This window comes from Tachyglossus aculeatus, chromosome 25 (genome assembly GCF_015852505.1).
Source record: "Tachyglossus aculeatus isolate mTacAcu1 chromosome 25, mTacAcu1.pri, whole genome shotgun sequence".
NCBI lineage: Eukaryota > Metazoa > Chordata > Mammalia > Monotremata > Tachyglossidae > Tachyglossus > Tachyglossus aculeatus.
The window spans coordinates 23,305,552-23,331,791 of NC_052090.1; the positions used below are offsets into that span (position 1 = coordinate 23,305,552).

Consider the following 26,240-nt stretch of genomic DNA (forward strand, 5'->3'; position numbering starts at 1 on the left):
GTTAGAACAAATAGACTATTTCTTAAAATAGCTTCTGTCTTGCCTATTGCTAAAAACCAGGCAGAGAAAAAGCTGGTTACAATTTTTGTCTACTTACCCTACTAGACTGTAAGCTCCTCTAGCATAGGGATCATGTCTAACAACTCTGTGAACTAGAAGAAATGTGGCCTAGTGGCTAGAGCAGGGGCCGTAGAGTCAGGAGGACCTGGGTTTTAATCCTGACTCTGCTACTCATCTGCTCTGTGACCTTGGTCAAGTCACTTAACTTCTCTGTGCTTCAGTTACCGTATCTGTAAAATGGACATTGACTCTGAGCCCTATCTGGGGCATGGACTGTGTCCAACCTGCTTAGCTTGCATCTACCCCAGCGCTTAGTTCAGTCCCTGGCACTTAGTAAAGTGCTTAACAAATTCCTTTTTAAAAAAAAAAAACACCTAACAACAACAAAAAAACTCTTGTACTCCAACAAGCACCTGATACAGTGCTTTGCACAGGAGCACTTAAATGACAGTTGAATGTTATTGATGTAGTAAATTACTCTATTTTAAAGTGTACACTATTTTAAAAAAATCAATGGAAATTAGGACTGGAGTTGGGGAGAAGATAGAAGTCAGGGAGGAGGCTCATGCAGTAGTTAGGGCAGGATATAAGTTTTTGGATCAGCCGAGTAGTAGTTTGGATGGAGAGGAAAAGCCAGAACATTGAGGACACTAACACAGTTTTGTAAGCATAGTATGACCAGCTCTTGATCCAGCGTGGTGACTGTTTGAATGGAGAGGAAAGGGTGGGTCTAGAAGATTGTTTTGTTTTATGGTATGTGCTGCCTATGTGTTAAACACTGTTCTAAACACTGGGGTACATTTAAGTTCCCCCTTCCTTCCTCTTCCCCTTGTCCCCCTCTCCATTACCTTATCTTACCTCCTTCCCTTCCCCACAGCACCTGTATATATGTATATATGTTGGTACATATTTATTACTCTGTTTATTTATTTATTTATTTATTTTACTTGTACATATCTATTCTATTTAATTTTGTTAGTATGTTTGGTTTTGTTCTTTGTCTCCCCCTTTTAGACTGTGAGCCCACTGTTGGGTAGGGACTGTCTCTATATGTTACCAACTTGTACTTCCCAAGAGCTTAGTACAGTACTCTGCACACAGTAAGCGCTCAATAAATACGATTGATGATGATGATGATGATGAAGTTTATTAGGCTGGACATGTGGAGCTCACAGCCTTAGTAGGAGGGAGTAGGAGATGGCGTAGAAGAAGAATCGGCAAGGTTCAGCAGTTCATTGAACACGAGTGATAAGACAGTGAGTCTAGACTGTAAGCTTCTTGTGGGCAGAGAGCGTGGCTATCAGCTCTGTTTAGTGTACTCTCCCAAGCTCTTAGCACAGTGCTGTGCACACAGTAAGTGCTCAATAAATACGATTAACTGAGTCCAAGATAAAGCCAGGGCATCTGGGACAAGAAACCAGAAATAAGTGAGTTACTGGCTTTCACCAAAATTGAAAAACATTAGTTACTCACTTGTTTTTATTGTATCACTTAGAAAAAAATAAAACTTACGGCATTTTCTTTGCTGGAAAAAAATTTCTGTTTGGGTTTCCTTATAAATAAAAGATAAGAGTATGGAAGAGGTCAGTCTTCACTGGGAACCAAGCGGTGCAGGTCTCTTTCAATAAGTGTGCCAGCTTCTTTGCCCACCAAAAATAAATATAAACAATATGAGATCTGATTTAAACCCTGACCCCGTCTCCTCTGATTTCAGCTCTGAGAAGAGCTTATCATTTAGAGTGGAAAATTGACTCAGATAAAATAGTCAGATCTGGTTTTCAGCTAGGCTTTAGCTCATCAGGATTGATTCTTTTCTCAAATGTCAAAAAGTTTAGCCATGTTTCTTTTATTGTCGTTGTTCACAGATGTTTGACTCTTTCGAGTATGTCAGTTGTCTTTTTGTGTTGAAGTCATTAAGTCATAAACTCTACCACTTCTGAATACAATATTTTGTGTGCGATAATAGGATTTCTTTGGGGTTAATAAAGTGATTCTAACTTTCAGGTTCAGGTCATTTTCTAGAAGGTGCTGTGCAAAGGTGCTGTGGGTACTATAAGGATGCCACCAGCACTGTATCTTTTTCAGTGTTTAGTGTTTCTAGTACCTAAATACTTCTGCTTCTAACAATTAGAAATGAATTACCAAAGTGATGGTTGATTTTTAGTTTCGCAGAATGCGCTGAGAACAAATGTTGCCGACTGCATCATCTCTTGATCTTGGAATCATTTCTTTTAACTAGTATTTCCTCCTTCTGTTCAGTTTGTTCTGTGGAACTGTAAAGCAGCTACTGTTCGACCTGCTCACGGACTGTTAGGTGAACTCCTTGTCCCAGACTGACTTGGGGGACATTCTTACATTCACAGGGTTTTTTTTTTGGCGGGGGAAAGCGGGGTGTTTAACATTTGGGAATTGTTTCCTCAGGGTGTCATAAACATTTGCTTTTATATTAGGTTCATATCAGAAATGGCTGCAAGGAAAAAGGAAATGAAGATAAAGGAGAAAGAGGGTGGACTTGTGGAGAGAGCAAGCACAATTGTGGAAGTCAGAGGACCTGGGTTTTAATTCCGGTTCCACGCTTACCTGCTCTGACCTTGGGCAAGTCACTTAACTTCTCCGTGCCTGTTATCTCATCTGTAAAATGGGGATAAAGATTGTGAGTCCTGTGTGGGTCATAAGCTGTGTCTAGCACAATTATCTTGTACTTACCCCAGCACTTAGTACATTCCCTGGCACATAGTAAGCGCTTCACAAATACCATAACAAAAGTGCAGAACCTTTGTGTTGTCTTCTTGTGTATGGTGCCAGCTTTGGGCCGTAGTCAAGTAGATGGACACACCGTCAACTGGGATCTCTTCCTTTGCTACAAACTCAAGTAGGTGGTCCTTCATTGAGCAGCCAAATTCTCTGGAGATGGTGTGTAAAATCAAACAGCCGTTGCATGGATAGCTGGCATTGGGGAAAGGGAAACCAAGGGAGAGAAAACAAATTTCAAAGCAGGACCACAGAGGATGAGGTTTGACAAGGGTGGACACTGAAGGCCCTCTTGAATAGCATCCAGGCTAGGAGATGTCATGTGTATTATGCCAGGCTTGAACTATAAGGTGGTGGTTCGTGGCTGCCATTTTCAGAAAGGGTTTGGATTTTGAGCAGTCCTAAATGTTTCTCTAGGGTGAGGGTGAAGGGGGGATGTCTGAATCCTTCCCACCTACCTCATAGCCTTTTTTTAAAAAAATGATATTTGGTAAACACTTACTGTGTGCCAGAAACTGTACTAAGTGGTGGGGTAGATACAAGCTAATTGGGTTGGCTTCAAGGCTGTCCATCCCCTTGCCCCCTCCTACCTCACCTCCCTTCTCTCCTTCTCCAGCCCAGCCTGCACCCTCCGCTTCTCTGCCGCTAACCTCCTCACTGGGCCTCGTTCTCGCCTGTCCCGCCGTCGACCCCCGGTCCACGTCCTCCTCCTGGCCCGGAATTCCCTCCCTCCACACATCCGCCCAGCTAGCTCTCTTCCTCCCTTCAAAGCCCTACTGAGAGCTCACCTCCTCTAGGAGGCCTTCCCAGACTGAGCCCACTTTTTCCTCTCCTCCTCCACATCCCCCCCACCCTACCTCCTTCCCCTCCCCACAGCACCTGTATATATGTTTGCACAGATTTATTACTCTATTTATTTTACTTGTACATACTTACTATTCTATTTATTTTGTTAATGATGCGCATTTAGCTTTAATTCTATTTGTTCTGACGACTTGACACCTGTCCACATGTTTTGTTTTGTTGTCTGTCTCCCCCTTCTAGACTGTGAACCCGTTGTTGGGTAGAGACCATCTCTATATGGTGCCAACTTGTGCTTCCCATCATCATCATCAATCGTATTTATTGAGCGCTTACTGTGTGCAGAGCACTGTACTAAGCGCTTGGGAAGTACAAGTTGGCAACATACAGAGACAGTCCCTACCCAGCAGTGGGCTCACAGTCTAAAAGGGGGAGACAGAGAACAAAACTAAACATACTAACAAAATAAAATAAATAGGATAGATATGTACAGGTAAATAAATAAATAGCACTTAGTACAGTGCTCTGCACATGTGTTAAGTGCTCAATAAATATGATTGAATGAATGAATGAATACAGGCCCTGTCCCACATGGGGCACACAGGCTTAATCCCCGTTTTTCAGATGAGGTAACTGAGGCACAGAGAAGTCAAGTGATTTGCCCAAGGTCCCACAGCAGGCAGCTGGCAGAGTTGGGATTAGAACCCAGGATCTTCTCTATCCACTAGGCCACACTGCTTCTCGTGTTTCAGTGTGGAATCTGCTGCAGCGTCTGAGCTGTAGAGCTCTGTGACAGAAGCTGAAGCAGGAAGAGACTTGGCACTGAAAAATCAGAATGACACAGAGGACTGAATCCAACCTGATTAGCTTGGAACAGTGCCTTGCACACAGTAAGCGCTTAACAAATGGTGCTTAAAAAAACCAAACAACAAAGCAGATGGGGACAGACCTGCTGAAGTACCGGCTGTCTAGCAGAAAGCCAGATGAGCGGCCACCCCAACTATAGCTGTGGCAAGGTGGAGAGTCCAGTGTGTGGAAATTTGGAAGGTGGTGACTCTAGTGCAGAATCATCTAGAACACTGGGATTCCATAGTCAGAATTAAAAATGGCTTCAGGCAGCAAAAGCAGCAGCCTAGCCAGAGATTATATTTGCACACAGTGTGGAAGAGTGTTGGTTAAACTTTTTTTTTGATCTGTATTTGCTAACATGGATGAAATCTCTCTGTCAGGAGTGTCATGTTCTAAGAAAGTATGCAGTAATAAACAGGAAGATAAACCAGGGCTGAAGACTGATCCTGTTTTGACTGCTGGGCACATTAATATCCTTTTGAATTGTGCACTCTATTAGGTATAGACCAGGCATAGTTTTTAAAGAGAAGCAGCACGGCCTAGTAGAAAGGTCACGGGCCTGGGTTTTAATCCCGGGTTTGCCACTTTCCCGCTAGATGACCTTGGTCAAGTAGTTTAACTTTTTTCTGCCCCAGTTGCCTCATCTTTAAAATGGGGACTCAGTACCCATTCTCCCTCCTACTTAGATTGTGAACCCTGTGTGGTACAAGGGACTGTGTCTGACCTAATTAACTCATCTTCCCCAGTGCTTGGAATAGTGTTTGAAACAGAGTAAGCGCTTAACATTATTATTATTATTATCATCATCATTATTGGTGGTGGTGGTGGTGGTGGTGTTAGACTATTCCTGTAAAAATTCTGATTTTTGCTGGAAACTGCAGGAAACCAACTAACCTCAAGTAGACATCCAGTTTTCCTAATGAGAAGGTAAATGATGGCTCTGGAGTCGCAACACAGTTCAGAAAATATGAGATGAAAGAGCGTCATCACAGTATCACAGCTTTATCAGGCACCTGTGAAATACTAAGTCCACACTCCTAGTAACTCGATTTACTTTGCTGATATTTCTTTCTTTGCTGTTTTCAAAACTGCAAGATATCGGGACCAGTCAATACTTCTGAATTGTAATTTTGTTCAAGGGCATCTATATTGTTGGATTTCACTTAGTATGAATGGTATCTGTGCAGCTGAGATATTTTTGTTTGAAAATTTTCCAGTCTATGTAGCTGTGAGTGGATATATCCACATCCCCACCCACACATGCGTGCACGCACAGACAAACACCATCCATCACCCCTTCCCTCCCCAGGGTTTTGAGACCCTGAAGTTTTCTATAAGAAAAAGTAAAGCATTTCATTTTGGAGCTGTCATGTGAAATGCCCCTAGTCAGTGCCTGAAAGACATCCGCATTTTATGCTAACTCTGAGGTTCTGTAACTTGGTCCCTTTTCTACTAAATCTTGTATACTAATAAGCCCAAAGCCATTTCACTCCTAGCACTCTATTGCAGTAACTTTTCAACCTTTTCCACTCAGCAGTTTTACATTGTTGCAAGTTTACAGAATGAATGAGATGAGAAATTCAAACTGCATGTCCCCCAAGGCCAATCATTGCCCAGGAAGATACTGAGCTGCATTCACTCTTGCTCTCTCCCTCTCCTCCCTCCCCACCATGTACTATTCTTTGGTGAAAATCACATCAGTGGGTTCTCTTTCCTTTGCAAAAGGTGCTTGGGGATCTTCATTCCCATTATTCCAAAATTGTTGAGGCTTACCAGGGAGCATCCTGAGACTCACTCGAGGTGAAGCAGCGCTCCATTGCCTTCTGCCCGTTTTCAGCAGCGATCAGTTCATTCCTGGGAATATCGACATTCCCATTCCGATGGGATTCTTAAACTCTTTGCTGAGCCTGAATTATTTTGTGATGGTTGCCATCTGGTGGCAATTTCAACAACTCTGGCATCTTCCTCTTTTTTGTGTCTGTTCTCCAGTGTTGGAGAACCTCAGGTTAAGGAAAACTTGGGTTTTAGCACTCACCCAAATGTCCAACATCGGGTGCATGTACACAACTGTTTCTTTTGTCATCGGGCTGTGATCTGACCAGACCGACTGGTAATGTGAAAAAGAAAGGGCCTGAATTTTGCTGCAGCGTCAGTTTGGAATGTGGCAGAACTGATTAGATTTGGTACGTCTACGTTAATCCTAAAATCTGGTATCAAAAATTAGTATTAAAAGTGGAGTAAATTAGTTATCCCACATCCTGCGACTGAATTCTTGGTGACTTAATTTAGCGGTTCTGAGGGCAAGGACTACTACATATCTATTCTATTTATTTTATTTTGTTAGCGTGTTTGGTTTTGTTCTCTGTCTCCCCCTTTTAGACTGTGAGCCCACTGTTGGGTAGCGGCTGTCTCTATATGCTGCCAACTTGTACTTCCCAAGTGCTTAGTACAGTGCTCTGCACACAGTAAGCGCTCAATAAATACGATTGATTGATTGATTGATTGATTGAAGGAGATGCTTTCTGAAGAAGGCAGAGACATCCCTTCCCCACAGCCCTACAGAATTTATGTCCATATCTGTCATTAATTTATTTCTATTCTTGTTTGTCTCCCCCTCTAGACTGTCAGCTCATTGTGGGCATGGAATATGTCTGTTCTGTTGTATGTTCTCAGGTGCTTAGTGCAGTGCTTTTCACACAGTAAGCACTCAAATATGATTGACTGACATTAAGCAATGGGATCTTATATATTATCTTTCTGCTCCCTTCTCTTGGTCCTTCTTCTTCTCTTCTAAGCTCTGCTCTTATGCCTTTGGTGTGTCAAGCACTATGCCTGATTCAGTATTGTATTTCATCACCTACCTTTCTTCACTTCAAGCCTTTCCCAAATCCTTCTCTCCTCAAGTCCATCATAAGGAAAGAGGCTATCCATTTTTCTAGAATCAGTCTGTCAATCACTATCTTATTCATTCCATGTTGTCAGGTAGGGATTGCTTCTATTTGTTGCCGAATTGTACTTTCCAAGCGCTTAGTACAGTGCTCTGCACACAGTAAGCGCTCAATAAATACAGTTCAATGAATGAATGTTACATTTAGTGAAAATGATTAACTACAAACCCATTTTGTGGGTAGGTTCCTTAGTAAAGTACCACAAATAAAGGTTCTTTATTTCAATCCTGCTTACGACTTCCATTTCTTTCCTTTTTGAAAAATACATACACCCAAGACAGTATCTTTCTAACATCCACACAGCATGAATTGAAGAAGGTGGGAAATGTAACCTGTGATTATTCTGTAGTTACTTTGGTCAGTTAAAAGGCAAGAGGGCCTCTTAATTAACTTAATAACCGGATATGTATATTTAGACATAGTTAATTGGTGTTTCTTATAATTGGATCTTTGATTAATAGGCTGTGTCAAATAGCCCATTTCTATCAAATGCCTTGGCAGTAACAAGATGATTCTAATGAACCTAGACTGAATGGCAAATGGAATGCTTCATGTTATGGAAATGCCTTTTTCAAAATCACAATTTCCTCAACTATTTCTTTTATTAGGAAAATTTTAGATTCTTAGCACAATTTCCTGGATGAGAACATAATTTCGTAGCAGTCTGTGGTGACCAGATATTTTCAAAATGAATTTGTAAATAGTAAAATGGCAGTAGTCTTGCACGTTGAGATAGGAGAAAGCCACATGGAACTGGGATATCAAAAAACTCAGTAATGTGCGTACCCCAGCCCTCAGAACAGTGTTTGACACATATTAAGTGCTTAACAAATACCATAAAGAAAATGTTTAGGAGGAATGAGATGAGGGAATGATGGTAGAAAATCCTTCATGCTGCATTTCTGGAGTTTGGTAAGTTTCCTCAGAGAACCTGATCAAAGATGGTCCTTATTTATTTATTTATTTTACTTGTACGTATCTATTCTATTTATTTTATTTTGTTAGTATGTTTGGTTTTGTTCTGTCTCCCCCTTTTAGACTGTGAGCCCGCTGTTGGGTAGGGACTGTCTCTATATGTTGCCAACTTGTACTTCCCAAGCGTTTAGTACAGTGCTCTGCACACAGTAAGCGCTCAATAAATACGATTGATTGATTGATTGATTGATCCTGGGCGGGAGAGGCACTGCCGTTTGCTGTGTGACCTTGGGCAAGTCACTTCATGTGTCTGGACCTCAGTTATCTGGAAAATGAGGACTGAGACTGGGAGCCCCATGTGGGACAGGGACTGTGTCCAACCTGATTTGCTTGGATCCACCCCAGTGCTTAGTAGATTGTCTAGCACGTAGTAAGCACTTAAATACCATAATAATAATTATTATTAAGTTTCTGTTTGTGTGGTGGCGTGTGGGTTGTGTAGATTAGCTAAGAAATGTGTTATAACAGTCATAAAGGCTAAGTAGGCATCTAAATAGTGTTTTTGTTGGTAAAGATTGGTAAAGAAAAAAGTTGTCGAATAGAGTAATAAAAATATTCAGTGGGTTTTTATATACAAATCAATGTTGAAAACGGCTGGCAGGACTATTCACGGCATCAGCAGAAAATGTGACTCACTAAATGATCGTGAACTGTTTTGAATCATCTTATGATTTACTAGCTGTATTGCTGATCAGACTGACTTGGGGGAGGCTTTATGGAGCCTGATTCCCATTTGTTTTTCACTGGGGAATAGTAGTCCAAGCACATGCTGTCTCTCTTTATCAGAGCATTCATAACTCTCCAGAAATGCGTAATAACAATTTTATTACACTAGTCCTATAATGGTGAAATTCAGCTGTCTGAGACCGTAAGAAATCCTAAAGGTGGTAGTAATGGCATTCTTTTTCACTAGATAAGCTTCTGATTTTACCACCCTGCCTAACTAATGTTTGCCATATGAAAATAAAGCAGGGTACATTCAGACTGCTTGTTGTCTGAGTGGCGTTAAATTGCAATCTTTTTTGCTTGGATTTTACATTCAGTGAGATTATATATATAATCCATATATATACATGGATATATGCAGATTTTTAAAGATAGAGGAATTAATTAGGAAAAGTGACGCCGTGTTTCTCAGTCTGCACAAGAAACTGATTTCAGGATGCATGACTTTTTGGTTTGTGTTTGGCGGGAAGGGAAGTATATAGCTTTTTTTCCCCACTCTTTTTGACTGTTTTATTCATTTATGTTAATGACTGTCTCCCCCTCTAGACTGTAAACTTCTTGTGGGCAAGGGACAAGTCAACCAACTCCATTGCATTGTACTCTCCCCAGTGCTTAATATAGTCCTCTGCACAAATGAGCTCTCAAATACCATTGATTGATAGATTGATTTTGGAAGCATCCGACTCCATCAGTAGATTGGAATTCTGGCCGCCGCCTTAGACATTTGGGAGTTGAGAGGAGTTTGCTAATGTAAAATAATTAGTTTTGATGAAATATGGAAAGCGTGGGTTCAGATCTATTTCTAATCTCTAATATATTGCATAAAATATGACTGTGCTTTGGGTGTAGCTTCCCCTAAACTAATTTCTGCAGCTCACCGCTTGATCATGCAAAGGCCTGGATTAATTACCTATCCTCCACCTCAGTAGTCTGTGAACCTCTCCAGAGTCTTTGCGAGGGTTGTTTTTGAAGCCGAGTGCGGGTGGCTGCACATACGAAGTGAATGTAAAAGAAGTGCATCGTTGTAGCTGTGCAAATTAGCATGCACCCAGAGATCCAACTGGCCTAAATCAAGCTGGGCCAGGTCTAAAGCCAGTCAGACTGAGGCTAACCAAGAATTGGAATACCAAAAATAGGGCCAACAACTTTTTGCCCCTTCGGACTTTCCCAAGCGATTAGTGCAGTGCTCTGTGTACCTTAAGTGCTCAATAAATACCACTGGTTCAGAATATATTATAATGATAATGATGATGGCATTTATTAAGCGCTTACTAAGCACTGGGGAGATTACAAGGTGATCAGGTTGTCCCACGGGGGGCTCACAGCCTTAATCCCCGTTTTACAGATGAGGGAACTGAGGCCCAGAGACGTTAAGTGACTTGCCCAAAGTCACACAGCTGACAATTGGCGGAGCTGGGTTTTGAACCCACGACCTCCGACTGCAAAGCCCGTGCTCTTTCCACTGAGCCATGCTGCTATTATTGCTCGTGGTCGTCAGGTATGGCGTTCTTAATGCATTAGGGAAAATCTTTTAGGTAGCTAAGGCTTTTAGACAAGGCATTTTGGGACTGATCTACTGGGTTAGTGTTTGGATTATTTTGAAAAGGCATCATACTATGTGCAAAGCACTGTTCTAAGCGCTGGGGAGGTTACAAGGTGATCAGGTTCTATTGTATTTATTTTATTTTGTTAATATGTTTTGTTCTCTGCCTCCTCTTTCTAGACTGTGAGCCCACTGTTGGGTAGGGACCGTCTCTGGATGTTGCCAACTTGTACTTCCCAAGCGCTTAGTACAGTGCTCTGCACACAGTAAGCGCTCAATAAATACAATTGAATGAATGAATGAATGAATCATCAGCTTCATTAGAAATTGAAAGCCAATGTGACTTTATTTCCAATGTGCAAAATGTAGCACCTTTAACTTTCAATGTAACCAAGGACAATAGCTGTTTTTCTTTGTACTTGTTAAACACTTACTACATGCCAAGCACTAAGGATACCAGAAGCAACATGAAAAGAAGATTGGGTTTTAATATTTCATCAGTCCTGATGTATCTGCTCCTAGTGCCTTCTACCAACTTAGACTCTTAGATTGTGAGCCCCCTCAGAGACAGGGATCATGGTCTAATTCCTGCGTGGGCATTCTCTCCCAGCACTTAGTACATCGTTCTGCACACAGTAAATGCTAAATAAATACTACCAACACTACATCTTCTCAGTCTGTTCCACACAGGGCCCATGCAATCCATCTTCCCATTCATTTTGTTGTGCTTAATGAACGTCAAAGAAAGAATAGGTTCAGACGGGGCTTTGACTCTAGCTGCCGCAGACATATAGCTATACCTTTCTTAGGATCGAAGTTTTGATTGAGTTAGTGAGTGTTTTTCAAATGTTTGGAGAGTACAGAACTTTTGTGTTGAAATTTTCGCATTCTCTCCCCCCCACCCCTTGTTTTTTTTTTTCTTTTTGCTTTTGCAAAGCCCTTGTTTCACAGATATTTCTGGAATAGAGGGGAATTTCACAAGAACTGAAAGTTGCCTGAAACCGAGCATTCATTTATGTTTGATAAGGACATAGGTTGTTTGAAAGGTTGTGATATTAAATGCAGTTTTTCTGAACTTGTTACTATAGAGACCTAATTAAAAATTAAAAGTTAAAAAGTATGCAGAATATGAGTGAATTAATTCACTCAACAGATTTTATGCTGGGCTACAACCCAAATGGCATTGCCATAATGTGATGAATGCCATTAATATTTAAGATGATTACAGCTGGTGGGTTATCAGAATTATCTAATTGTGTATTGCCTTCTCTGAGAAATGGAATGTAGCTTGGGTATTTCGTGATAGATGGAAAAAATGTCCCCCATGTGGGACAGGGACTGTGTGGTAAGCTCATATCTACCCAGGGCTTAATGTAGTGACTGGCACATAATAAGCACCTAACTAATACTGTTGTTTTTTGTTTTGTTTTGTTTTGTTTTGTTTAAACAAAAAAAAAACAAACAATTTTTGGAAACCTGTGGGAAAATTCACATTGTTTCTGTAACATTCTTCGTAGGTGAAAATGATACAGGAATCTTTCTTTTTAGGTATAGGGGAACTGAAGCAAATAAGATTTTTGAGAGCGGTCAGTATTGGTTGCATCTGAATGATTGCATTTTCTCAGGATACAGCAGTTTTGTCTGATCTAACTTTCTCCAGCTGTATGCCTGGGATGCCTACAGTTGTAAATTTTCCCTTCAGTTATTTTTAATTCAGTTATAGCATTAAGGGTGAAGGTTTTGAATTTTTGAAACCAAACCTGAGTTCTAAGACTCCACACTAGCCCTCTCTCATTTTTGCCTGCAGTTTTACAGATGAAGTAGTAGAGACTTGATTTGCAACCCCAATTTTATATATTAAAAGTTCTGGGCATAAAGAAAGTATCATGTTAGGTTTGGGCTCTGCCTCTCCAAGGAACTTTATTTCTCATGAAAATTACAAATTTCAGGAGGGAATGTTCTGAAAGCGTGTTCTGGCTTTGGAACTCCGGTAGATAAGCTGTCCCCTGATGACCTATGAATTGTCCTGTCTCTTAATTTTGGCAGGAATACATAGACCAATCAGCTGAACAGTTGGTCAATCAACAGTGACATTTATTGAGCTCTCACTAAGTGCAGAGCACTGTACTAAGCGCTTGGGAGAGGACAGTACAACGAAAGGAAGCCTGATGAGCATCCAGTGTTGGGTCTTCATCGTGTGCTTCCAACTAAGGTGCTTGGTAAATGTTTCTTCGGAAGGTTCAATTAAGACAAGGTGGTCCAACCTCTCGACTGCAGCGAATATCTGAAAGGAGAGGCAGGGGTTTCCTTTCATTCATTCACTCAATCGTATTTATTGAGCACTTACTGTGTGCAGAGCACTGTACTAAGCGCTTGGGAAGTACAAGTCGGCAACATATAGAGACGGTCCCTACCCAACAGTGGGCTCACAGTCTAGAAGGGGGAGACAGACAACAAAAGAAAACATGTGGACAGGTGTCAAGTCGGCAGAACAAATAGAATTAAAGCTAGATGCACATCATTAAGAAAATAGAATATTTCACTTTGGCTTGTGAATCACCATCAGGCAGAAGCAGAGGCACGAAGACAGCCCCCAGAGTTTCTTCCCAGCCCGGAAGCAGAATAATGCTTTAGTAACAGAATCCGTCATCATCAGTCGTATTTCTTGAGCGCTTACTGTGTGCAGAGCACTGTACTAAGCGCTTGGGAAGTACAAGTTGGCAACATATAGAGACAGTCCCTACCCAACAGTGGGCTCACAGTCTACACCAAATAGCCTCTGTGTGTTTGGAGTGTGGCACTTGGACTTCAGTATTTTTTTGTTCTTTTCGGGTTTTCTTTCGCTTGACAACAATTACATTAGTTTATGGTATTTTATTTGTCTTTTGGCATTTGTTAAATGCTCACTACATGCCAGGCACTGTACTATGCGGGAGGGATAGATCGAAGCTAATGGGGTTGGACACAATCGCTGTCCCACATGGGGCTCACAGTCATTATCCCCATTGTACAGATGAGGGAACTGAGGCACAGAGAAGAGAAGCGACTTACCCAAGGTCACACAGCCGACAAGTGACGGAGCCGGGATTAGGACCCAGTTCTTTCTGACTCCCAGAGGCCAGCTGCTTCTCAGTGCTGAAGCATGAGGGAAGGTCTGCAGGCTAACAGGCATCCTCATGTCTAGGTCTGTGAATTAATTAATTTCTGTGAATTTAAAAGTAAGCTTATTACTGCAAACATGACTGGCATAGCTCAGTGAGGCCCAAGTACGTTGTAGACCCAGGACGTGACTGCTTCTTGACCTAACTGTGGAGCCCGTTGTTGCGTAAGGATTGTCTCTATCTGTTGCTGAATTGTCAGTTACCTCATCTGTAAAATGGGGATTAAGACTGTGAGCCCCACGTGGGACAACCTGATCGCCCTGTATCCTCCCCAGCGCTTAGAACAGTGCTTTGCACGTAGTAAGCGCTTAACAAATGCCAATTATTATCATTATTATTACTTTCCAAGCGCTTAGTACAGTGCACTGCACACAGTAAGCACTCAATAAATACGATTGAATGAATGAATAATTGTGAAGCAGCGTGGCTCAGTGGAAAGAGCCCGGGCTTTGGAGTCAGACGTCGTGGGTTCGAATCCCGGCTCTGCCGCAAGTCTGCTGTGTGACCTTGGGCAGGTCACTTAACTTCTCTGAGCCTCAGTTACCTCCTCTGTAAAAATGGGGATTAAGACTGTGAGTCCCACGTGGGACAACTTGATCACATTGTAGCCCCCCCAGCGCTTAGAACAGTGCTTTGCACATAGTAAGCGCTTAACAAATGCCATCATTATTATTATTATTATTATATTCATTAAACTCTTACTAAGTGCCAGGCACTATACTAAGCGCCGGGGTAGACACAATAAAAATGGGTTGGACACAGTCCCTGTCCCCATATGGGCTCACAGTCTTAATCCTCGTTTTACAGATGAGGAACTGAGGCCCAGAGAAGTGAAGTGGCTTGATGAAGGCCACACAGTAGTCAAGCGGCGGCGTGGGGATTAGAACCCGGGTCCTTCTGACCCCCAGACGGTGTTGTTATCCAGTCGGCCTCGCTGTTGACCTACATTGGTTCTTTCTGGCTTTTTCAGGAGTTGATGACCAAGCTAATAACAGAGACACCTGACCAGCCGATCCCATTTCTCATTGACCATCTTCAGTCTAAACAGGGCAGCCGCAGTCAGCTACAGAGAACCTTATCTGGATCTGCAGCCCTCTGGGCAGAGAGCGAAACCTCAGGTAAATGGGGGAAAATACTTTTTGAACTTTCTTGTGGTCTTCTGAGTTAACCAAGAAAGCCACAAAGACATTGATCAGTCAATCCGTCAGTAGTTTTATTGAGCACTTGCCATGTGGTGAGCATGATGGGAAGAGAATGGGCATGAAGAGAAGCAGTGTGGCTCAGTGGAAAGAGCACGGGCTTGGGAGTCCAGAGGTCATGGGTTCTAATCCCGGCTCCGTCACTTATCAGCTGTGACTTTGGGCAAGTCACTTCATTTCTCTGGGCCTCGGTTACCTCATCTGGAAAATGGGGATTAAGACTGTGTGCCCCATGTGGGACTACCTGATTACCTTGTATCTCCCCCAGCACTTAGAACAGTGCTTGGCACATAGTAAGCGCTTAACAAATACCAAAATTATTATTATTGTGGTCTGTAATATGATCCACTGAATAGAACTCTTGCTTCTCCAGAATTAACTGATAAACACTCAGAATTATGCCACAGATATTCTGGAATTTAAAATAAGTGTATTCAGTCTACATGTGCATATTTTCTTGTCTAAATAGAAACGCGCATACTGTTGATGTCCTGTAATAATAATGATATTAATTATGGCATTTGTTAAGTGCTTACTATGTGCCGGGTACTGTTCTAAGCACTGGGGTGGTTACAAGGTAATCGGATGGGATATAATCCCTGTCCCACATAGGGTTCATAATCTTAATCCCCACTTTACAGTTGAGGTAACTGGGGCACAGAGAAGTTAAGTAACTTGCCCAAGGCCACACTGCAGGTAAGTGGCAGAGTTCAGGATTAGAGCCCCGATCCTTCTGACTCCATCCCTTGCTCTATCCACTAGGCCAAACTACTGCTCCACGAATGAATGTAAATTATTCCACATTTTGCTTGGGTAACAAACGTAATCATTTTTTCTATTTTTGAAGATTTTTACATAATACGTTTTAAACTTTTATCATTGTACTGGTGGCTTAAGCTCCCAGGCTGTGTGTTTTATTCTCCTTAGAGCCCACGTAGTGCCCTGGTAGTAAATTAAGTGCTTGGGAGCGGTATCACTTAATGCACTGAAGCAGGAAAAAAATCAGATTGCAATCTGCTCTAGGGCATGGAACATCTCTTCTGATCTTTTTCATTCCTCTCTGTCCCTGCTCTAGCGCTCTGCAGCAAGTAGATGCTTAACAGATGCTACCAAATGAATCAAGGTAGAAATTCAGTTTTGTCCACTGTTATTTGGCCCTAAAAGCTGTTCTCAGGGCCCGAAAATACTGGTACTGCCTCCTCTTTAAGCACTGGACTTCTTCCTTATTTCCCGGTAACTCTACCCAGCTTTCAGATGGAGGTGGAACATTCCGGGAGAGATGTGTCCATGACACTGCTGGAGGTCGGAGACAGCTCAATAGCATAAGAGAACAACTACTACCCTGCTTAAGGGACTGCCAGTGGTACTCAAGGTGTCTGGCCATTTCAGAGATCATTCTGCCCAACATAGAGAGTTCAGCAGAGCGTAGAAACAGTGACTTGCAAAGTGGTAAAAATAGCTTGCCTATTGTTGAATGGAATTCATAATTTTGTTGGATATTCAAGAGATTCCAAACCTATCAAGATTGTATTGGTAACGATGATAAGGCCTAGGCTGTGATTAGACAGGCTCCAAGCCGTAAGTAGATCAGGGCCTGTGTCCAACCTGATGTTGCCATCAGTCAATATATCAGGCAATATGTCGCCAACTTGTACTTCCCAAGCGCTTAGTACAGTGCTCTGCACACAGTAAGCGCTCAATAAATACAATTGATTGATTGATAATCTTGTAGCTACCCCAGCACTTAGTTCAGTGCTTGGCATCTAGTAAGAACTTAACAAATTCCATTAAAAAAAAAAAAGCCTAAGGCCCAAGGTTAGTGATCAGGAAAGACCATGTAGTGAAATGGATCTACCCCAGCACTTTTTTTTAACACTATTTGTTAAACTCTTACTATATGTCAGGCACTGTATTAAGCACCGGGGTAGATACAAGCTAATCAGGTTGGACACAGTCCCCACGTCCCACATGGGGCTCACAATCTTATCGTATTTTACAGATGAAGTAACCGTGGCACAGAGTGAAGGCACAGCAGATGGCAGAGCTGGGATTAGAACCCAGTTCCTTCTGACTCAAAGGCACATGCTCTGTCCATTAGGCCACACTGCTTCTCCAACTTCTCAAGCTATTAGGTCAGCACCCTAACCCAATGACAGACAGAGTCACCGGGCCATGGGAGAACCCACTGTTGGGTAGGGACTATCTCTATATGTTGCCAACTTGTACTTCCCAAGCGCTTAGTACAGTGCTCTGCACACAGTAAGCGCTCAATAAATACGATTGATTGATCAGTGACTGGATTCCCCCTTCTCTGATTTGAAACCATCATGCTTGTCACTTCTCAATGCTGTACTTCCCATACAGCAAGCATAATGCCCTGCGTGAAGCAGATACTCAAGAGATCATACTTCTAACCATCAATCAATCAATCAATCGTATTTATTGAGCGCTTACTATGTGCAGAGCACTGTACTAAGCGCTTGGGAAGTACAAATTGGCAGCACATAGAGACAGTCCCTACCCAACAGTGGGCTCACAGTCTAAAAGGGGGAGACAGAGAACAGAACCAAACATACCAACAAAATAAAATAAATAGGATAGAAATGTACAAGTAAAATAAATAAATAAATAAATAGAGTAATAAATATGTGACCATCTGAGTAGTTGCTCCATGAAAATCATGCCAAACCATTATGAGAATATCAAATGCTGTTTTTAAATTCACAGTTGGGATTCTTTGTTTCCTGAGCAGGCTGAGAGTTTGGACCGTATGTCTCTTGAATGCAGACAGGAAGAAAAAACCTAGAAGATTTCATAAAAATAAACTTTCACGAAGTCGGCACATAAATACATTTTGGTCTCATATATTTATTTCTCTCATTATATATTTATATTAAAATTTATAAAATATATATTTATATGTCTCATATATATTTATCAAAGAGAAAATATTCCACTCTGGCGTTGTTTTCACTAGTTCAAATCGCAATTGCCAGTTGAAAGCAGTCTGTCTATATAATTCTGTACAGTGGAGCAGAAATAAGGTGGCAAAGTGAACAGGAAAAAAGGAAATACTTGTATAAAGTAAGAGAAGTTACTCTGACAAATGCAACACACACATGAGAAGCAATGTAGCCTAGTGGATAAAGCATGGGCCTGGGAGTAGGAGGACCTGGGTTCTAATCACAGCTCTACCACTTATCTGATGTGTAGACCTTGGGCAAATCAATTAACTTCTCTATGCCTCATTCACCTCATCTGTGAAATGGGGATTAAGAATGTGAGCCTCATGTTGCACATGGACTGTGTTCAACCTGATCATCTTGTATCTACCCCAGTGCTTAGTACGATGCTTGGCATCTGATAAGCACTCAACAGATATGTCAACAAAAGAAGTATAATGAGCTTAAACTCAGATACTGAATCTGTTGAGTGTACCTGTGACTCTGTGTAAATGGCTGTGAAAGAAGTATACTAATTTCAAACTACATGATAAGCTTCATTTATGGTATTATTTGGCAGGAATTAAAGTTCTCGTTGATTGTTTTAAAGAAATGTAATGTGGGTATGAAAAAGACCGTGTAGTGTTACTATACTATTTTAAAGTTCTTCTTTGGTTACAGATAGTATTTGCCACTGTAGGGTTATGGCTTCTGTGTTTGTAGGCTAATGTCGCTTTCATTAGGTTTTTTGTTTTGATTTTTAGTGAAGCGGTCAAATCTCAGGACTACTTACATATATGTAATTTCTGTCTTAACAGAACCCAAGGGAACAAGAAGAGACTTTAGAAGTTATGATAAGCCCTGGCAGGTAAATGCAAAGAAGCCTAAAAAGTCAAAGAGTGACCTTGCCGTATCTAACATTTCTCCACCTTCACCGGAATCAAAATCATGTAAGGAAGTTTTAATGCATTATTAATCCATCTATCATTCCCAACAGTTCACAAGTGAAATGAAATTGTCATTTGATGCCGAACCTCTCCATTGACTTCCCTGGCTCCAAATAGGGGATTTCAACTTTAATTTCAGGCTGGATAGAAAGCATTTAAGCATTTATCTTCAAGGGAAGGTAGACTTTAATTTAGAAATATTTTCATTTGAATGCTGTCTTCTTTTATGAGTAAGTTGGCTACTTTTTGAGGCTGGAAATGGGGATGGAATTCATCAAGTAAAGCTTGAAGTTACCTACCCAAATTGAGGAGTGGTGGAAGAAGGTGGATATTGAGATTGGAAGATTGGTCATAGTGGCCCAGAAAGATGAATGAAAGAACACAGGAGAGGAGTTACCCATGAAAACATCATTCCTTTCAAAAATTGCCCAAGGCTCTAAGGACAGCCAAAACCAGCAGTTTAATTTCTTTGTCCAGGTGAGACATTCCAGTGAATGGCCAGGATTTCAGTGTAGAGTGTCTTAGGATCTACCTATCCTGAAGTTAAAAAAAAACCAAAAACAACAAACAGAGAAGTTGCTTGTTGTTTGTTTTCTGATCTCCCTCCTTATCCTCTGTGGCAACAAATGAGGAAATTGAATACTTGGCAGTAGTAAATGACAGGTTTCAGGAGTTGCCTGAGGAGCTATCCAAAGCCTGGAGACAGTGCATTCTATTGCCCACATTTTTTTTTCTAAAAGAAAAATGTTGATCTGTAAGTTTTCAACCCATTTAGCCTTTGAACCTTGGAAAATAGCAGAACAAATGATCAAAAATCCAACTTGAAAAGACCCAGGATTCCATTTAATCATTTCATTAATTTAGTGTGGTAATGAAATGGAAGGAGCTATTTAATTTGCAGATTTCAGCAAGCTGGGGTAGATACCTAACATCTAGTGACTCCTGCTCCATGTGTGCATGTGAGGCTGAAAAGACCAATGTGCCTCTGACAATCTCTTTCAAACTGTGTGATCATAAGATAGGTAGTCCTTTGCTGTGCTACTGTATTTATTTTTTTCCTTTCTAGGCGCTATTTTTAATATTCCTCAACCAATTGCCAGTAGAAAAAGTTGCCATATATCCACCTTCTAGGAAATCAAATGTTCCAGGAGTTGTGATTTAGCTGCCATTTCACTAGCCTCCTACTGTCTTTAGCAGATGTTGATAATGTGTCCTCAAGCCCTTTGCTATCATTTCTTCTGGGAAAAGTTTTTTTCCCCCATCCCATAGTGCTCTTTTCAATCTATTCAGTCTCTCATAGGTTATCGTTTTTAATTAGCTCTGTTGACTCTTGGAGTCCCTGGTACCCTTTAGTTTAGCAGATTTTCCTTTGTCCCTAGAACATGTGCAACCTTTGACAATATGTGACTGCCAAATTCTCTTTCTTTTTCTCTCATTTGTGAAGTATGTTTGGCTGGAGATATTTTAGGCAGGCTGTGTTTCATAAATCATGTGTTATAAAAAGCTGAAACCTGTCTCCAGTGTGGGAAATGAGACAGATTTCCTCTTCACCAAAATACCAATTTGTTGGGAGGGAGAGGGGAGCAGTTTTACTGATCTTGGTCACCAGACCTTTCCCTCCCCTTGTAGTTTTCCCCGGTTTTCTCTCCATCCCACCCCATTGAACTGGCTGCTTCCATCCCTTTGAAATAATGAAGGAGGAAATTGACCATCTTGGCACAGTTTTAACAGCCAGTAAGGTGGAAAATTTTCCCAGAGCTTGCCTGTGCGTTGATGGGGTGATTGGGCTTTTTTTTTAATGGCATTTATTAAATGCTTACTATGTGCAAAGCACTGTTCTAAGCACTGGGGAGGTTACAATCAATCAATCAATCGTATTTATTGAGTGCTTACTGTGTGCAGAGCACTGTACTAAGCGCTTGGGAAGTACAAGTTGGCAGCATATAGAGACAGTCCCTACCCAACAGTGGGCTCACAGTCTAGAAGGGGATTACAAGGTGATCAGGTTGCCCCACATGGGGCTCACAGTCTTAATCCCCATTTTACAGATGAGGGAACTGAGGCCCAGAGAAGTGAAGTGACTTGCCCAAAGTCACACAGCTGACAAGTGGCGGCGCCGGCATTTGAACCCACTACCTCTGACTCCAAAGGTTGTGCTCTTTCAACTGAGCCACGCTGCTTCTCCAAAAGCTTAGGCTTTTGCTGCTTGAGCTGTTATTTGTTATCCGTAACGGTAGGGAAGTTTTGCACCAGTCAAGATTTAGCACAATAGTGGTGCCAAAAAAAAAAGGCAGAACACATGAAGATAGCTACTTCCATGATATTGTTAATGAAAATAATAATAATTGTTATTGTGGTATTTGTTAGGCACTTACTATGTATCAAGCACTGTTCTAAGCACAAGGGTAGTTCCAAGTTAATCATCATCATCAATCGTATTTATTGAGCGCTGACTGTGTGCAGAGCACTGTACTAAGTGCTTGGGAAGTACAAGTTGGCAACATATAGAGACTGTCCCTACCCAACAGTGGGCTCACAGTCTAGAATAAAATAATTCCCCACCCCATTGCCACTAGTGGCAAGTGCTCTTGCCACTAAGCCACACCGCTTCTATTAATCCTCAGTAATGCCTTCCAAATAACATGGGAGTTGGTCTTCTCGGCAGCTGATAAGAAGAGGTGATGCTAGACCTGAGCCCCCTTTCTGACCTTTCCATCTGGCACGGAGGACTCATGACCCTTGGCGGGTCGGGAATTTGAACAAGCACGATTTTCATCATTCAGCTATTGTTTGTAATAACACCAATGGAAAAGAACCCCAAAGTGTGGAACTGTAGCGTTAACCAGGATTGGCTTGCATTCGTTGAAAATCTACTGAGACTGTTTTGGTCTTAACCTCGGGAAATTAGTCCCGAGAAATATTTGGGAGTGTGCATTAGCTAGAGCTTGGAGGATTTGGTAATTAACCCAGATCACCCCAGTTGTTTGATTTATGCCTTGGTAAGTCAGCTAATCATCATCATCATCATCATCAATCGTATTTATTGAGCGCTTACTGTGTGCAGAGCACTGTACTAAGCGCTTGGGAAGTACAGATTGGCAACATATAGAGACAGTCCCTACCCAGCAGTGGGCTCACAGTCTAAAAGGGGGAGACAGAGAACAAAACCAAACATACTAACAAAATAAAATAAATAGAAAAGATATGTACAAGTAAAATAAATAAATAGAGTAATAAATATGTACAAACATACATATATACAGGTATATATGTATATATACCTATATATAGCTAATCACTTAAGTAGGCATTTTGGCTTGTTTAAGTAGTTTGGGTTGCAATTATGACATTACTCTTATATGCAGAATGCAGTCTTAGTAGTGGCCGAGTTACTCCCCAGATTTGTTCACGTTTGAACAAAATCCTGCAAGGTTTAGCTCCCTCCCAGCTGAACAGTTGCTGGCTCCTTTACTGAAACTGGGCATATGCCCAGTTTAGGTGGAGAATAGCCGGTGAAAGAGGTTTTTTCTCTCCTCCGTGGTTTTGGAGGGTACATTTTTGACCCTCTGGAGCTGGGAGTATGTATATTTGTTTGTATATATGTTTATATATGTATATATGTTTGTACATATTTATTACTCTATTTATTTATTCATTTATTTTGCTTGTACATATCTATTCTATTTATTTTATTTTGTTAGTATGTTTGGTTTTGTTCTCTGTCTCCCCCTTTTAGACTGTGAGCCCACTGTTGGGTAGGGACTGTCTCTACATGTTGCCGATTTGTGCTTCCCAAGCGCTTAGTACAGTGCTCTGCACGTAGTAAGCGCTCAATAAATACGATTGATGATGATGATGATGATGGGAGCTTGAATACTCTGGGATTAAGGAAATCTCTGTGTAAGCCTGGTGATGAGAGTCCTTATCCCCTGTTACCTGTATTGTACTTTCCCAAGTGCTTACTACAGTGCTCGGCACACAGTAAGTGCTGAAATAACACTGACTGGTAGATTATCGAGTCATGAACATTTCTCTAGGGTGGATGCTTAATTATATCATGATGTTTGTTAATCCATACCTCAAACATATTCAGACTTGGGATCATTCATTCTTGTTAGTACTGTGTCCCTCCTCCTTTCAATTAGGAAAGTTGGGTATTAACATACAGATAATGCCCAGATTGAATAGCGGTTAGCAGGGAGCAGTTATCCCCAAGAGAGAGGAAGTGTGGCCTAGAAGTTGGGAATTCCAAATATGAACGCATCTCCCTTTTTTCTCCCAAATCCATTTGGTACACCGTACACCCCTTCTCAGTTTAATACCTGTTACCTTTTTTTTTATACTATTCCCAATTTACCTTTGGTTAATGTTTCAGAAAGGGAAGAAACCTCACTAGACTGGCTGTCTGTCCCCGTCCCCCCAACCCCCGCCGCCCTTTTTCCCTCTGTCTCTCCATGTTCGATGTTTGTAGCATATTGTTCACTGGAAGAAAGTATGTTTCTGAGAAACAAAAAAAATGACAAAGGATTTTGATAAAGCAGTTTTCTAAATTTTTCACCATTTTCCCAGAAACAAGTTTTGGGTTTGAAAATAGTTCAGTGATGAAATTAGAAAGTTAATTTGAAAGGTGAGTGATGAAGCTGGTCGGATTGCCTGCAGGACTATAATAATTAATAATAGTAATAATGGCATTTATTAAGCACTTACTATGTGCAAAGCACTGTTTTAAGCACTGCAGAGGTTACAGGGTGATCAGGTTGTCCCACGGGGGGCTCACAGTCTTAATCCCCATTTTACAGATGAGGTAACTGAAGCACAGAGTTAAGTGACTTTCCCAGAGTCACACAGCTGACAATTGGCAGAGCCGGAATTTGAACCCATGACCTCTGACTCCAAAGCCCGTGCTCTTTCCACTGCGCCACGATGCTTCTCTATACTTATTTAATCAATCCCTCTTCCAAGGAACTCAAAGAACTTTAATGTTAGTCATTTTTCTAATATTAATGCAGTTCCGCTAAATGGGAAATAGGCGTTCTATTTGTGCTTTAAATCTAGAAAAACAGCGTTTCAGGGAAGTTAAATATTTTGCTTGATGTCAGCAAGTGAGAAGCAAAGCTATTGATTTGCTGTCTTGTGATTTATTCTTTTGATTATATAGCCTTCTATTGAAGCATTTGGGATACCTCTTCACAGCTATTCCAACTGCCTGATTAGTGCAAGATTAGAGATGAAAGCCTGGAGGTACAGAGATTAGGAGACCTATGATATGAAGCAATCAGGCAAGCCTTATCCATGTGGGCTTCAAAAGTGTTGATAATATAGATAAATTATAGGTTACTCTTCATTCTCTTCAATTCCGACAGTGAGCTTCTGAAACGCTCCCCACAAGCCTACAAACTGGGAAACATAATCACTTTTAACTTGAACTTAGTTTATGTCTCATTGTTTTTTGGATAGGGTTTGTAGCCTATCACCAACCTCACCTGTGTGTATGGCCAAGTATGATTTTACTTCTGGAAAGCAGTGAGAGGCAGAATCCGTGTTTTTCTTCTACTGCAGTTTTGTGATTTATTTTTACTGTTTTTTGCTGAAGGAGTTGGTACTGGTTTGTGGTCTCGTAATGCAAAAAAAAAATTATGCAATTTCCCAAGCTTGTTGGAATACCTGAGTTTCTTTTATGTCGTGAACTCTGTGTAATTAATACCTGTTTGTTCAGTTAACATTAAGAATTCTTTTTTGTGACTTTTCCTTTCTGTGGCCTGACCTATAACCATTCCAAAGGACAGCGTTTTAATTTGGAGCAATGATCCTGGAAAAATCACAATATTCGGAAAAAAATTGTTTGCAATTGTGAGCTGGGGCATTATGAATCATTTCATAAGGATCAATTAAAATCTAAATGTAATGTCTTTAAACATAGTGCCAAGGTCGATAGACCATCCTAAATGGGACTGGCGGACCAAACCAGAAAACCATGATTTTGATGAATTAAACCATATCCTCCAAGAGAGTAAGAAGCTGGGGAAAGCCCTTGAAAACCTCTCTCGCAGTAAGTCCGTTTGTTTTTCTTATAATGAGACTTTTGAGCTTGTATCATTGATAGCAAAAATCAGTGGTGGCACCAAGCTTCATTTTCACCTTCCATCTTACTACAAATTCTCAATATATTCCGTCTGCCTGGGAGAAGTGTACCGATTAGTCGGTCAACTCTAAATGCTGGAGAGGTTTTAAACTGAAAAGTATTCTAACTGGCGCAACCAAAACTGTTACGCCTACAGAATGAGCGTTTTGAGCTTCCTGCAGCTGGCCATTGCAATTTTTGTCTAACTGTATATTTGTGGTGTGTGTACTGTCTGCAAAAGAGTGTAGGCTTATCAAAAGTAGCGGTCTTGTCTTCATTTTCTTTAATTCCCTACAGCACTCAGCATCTAGGCACATGACCCTCCCTGACCACCCCCCTTTTCCTCCCACAGTGGCCTCTTCCTTTGGGACTCTTTGTGCTACCCTCCCAAAAGGCAAGTACAAACTAGGAGGAGGTATAACAAGTGCCAAAGTTCATCCTATTTTCTGGTATAAAAATGTAATCATTTTTTTTTTCCTCTTTGGACATCATCAGTTGATGTCCCTCCTTCCGTATTGATGGAACGGGCCGATGGTACGGTCTGAAAGCCTTCCACAGTGACAGCTGATTGCTCTTGCCCCTCCACCCTGACGTCTCCCAACCGTCATTATCAATCGTATTTATTGAGCGCTTACTGTGTGCAGAGCACTGTACTAAGCGCTTGGGAAGTACAAGTAGGCAACATATAGAGACAGTCCCTACCCAACAGTGGGCTCACAGTCTAAAAGCAGTCATTACTCTGCCTGCTCTCCACATGCTGGCAGATTACACAGCCCCAACTGGGATGGGGTTGGCAGGAATCGGTAAGCAGCTTGTGGGCGGGACATGTGTCTACCGACTCTGTTGTATTGGACTCTCCTGAGCGTTTAGTACCGTGCTCCAAACACAATAAATGCTCAGTGATCAAAGATTTTAGTTCAAACATGTATGCTGCTCTGGCCACTAATTAAGTGCAGTTTCATTCATTCATTCAATCGTATTTATTGAGCGCTTACTGTGTGCAGAGCACTGTACTAAACACTTGGGAAGTACAATCAACAATCAATCATATTTATTGAGCGCTTACTGTGTGCAGAGCACCGTACTAAGCGCTTGGGAAGTACAAGTTGGCAACATATAGAGACGGTCCCTACCCAGCGGTGGGCTCACAGTCTAGGAGGGGGAGACAGACAGCAAAACCTATTAACAGAATAAAATAAATAGAATAAATATGTACA

At 41.4% G+C, this 26,240-nt stretch overlaps 1 protein-coding gene across 2 annotated transcripts in view; it reads left to right on the forward strand.

The window, feature by feature from the left end:
* Positions 1-26,240, forward strand: part of C25H8orf34 (chromosome 25 C8orf34 homolog) — a 242,202-nt gene that overhangs the window by 38,091 nt on the left and 177,871 nt on the right. The window contains exons 2-4 of one of the 2 annotated variants that reach the window (XM_038766655.1): positions 14,785-14,932; positions 18,774-18,905; positions 24,823-24,951. In XM_038766655.1, the coding sequence (XP_038622583.1) occupies positions 14,785-14,932; positions 18,774-18,905; positions 24,823-24,951 (409 nt within the window). The remainder of the gene's footprint in view (positions 1-14,784; positions 14,933-18,773; positions 18,906-24,822; positions 24,952-26,240) is intronic. The other variant, XM_038766656.1, reaches the window with a different exon arrangement.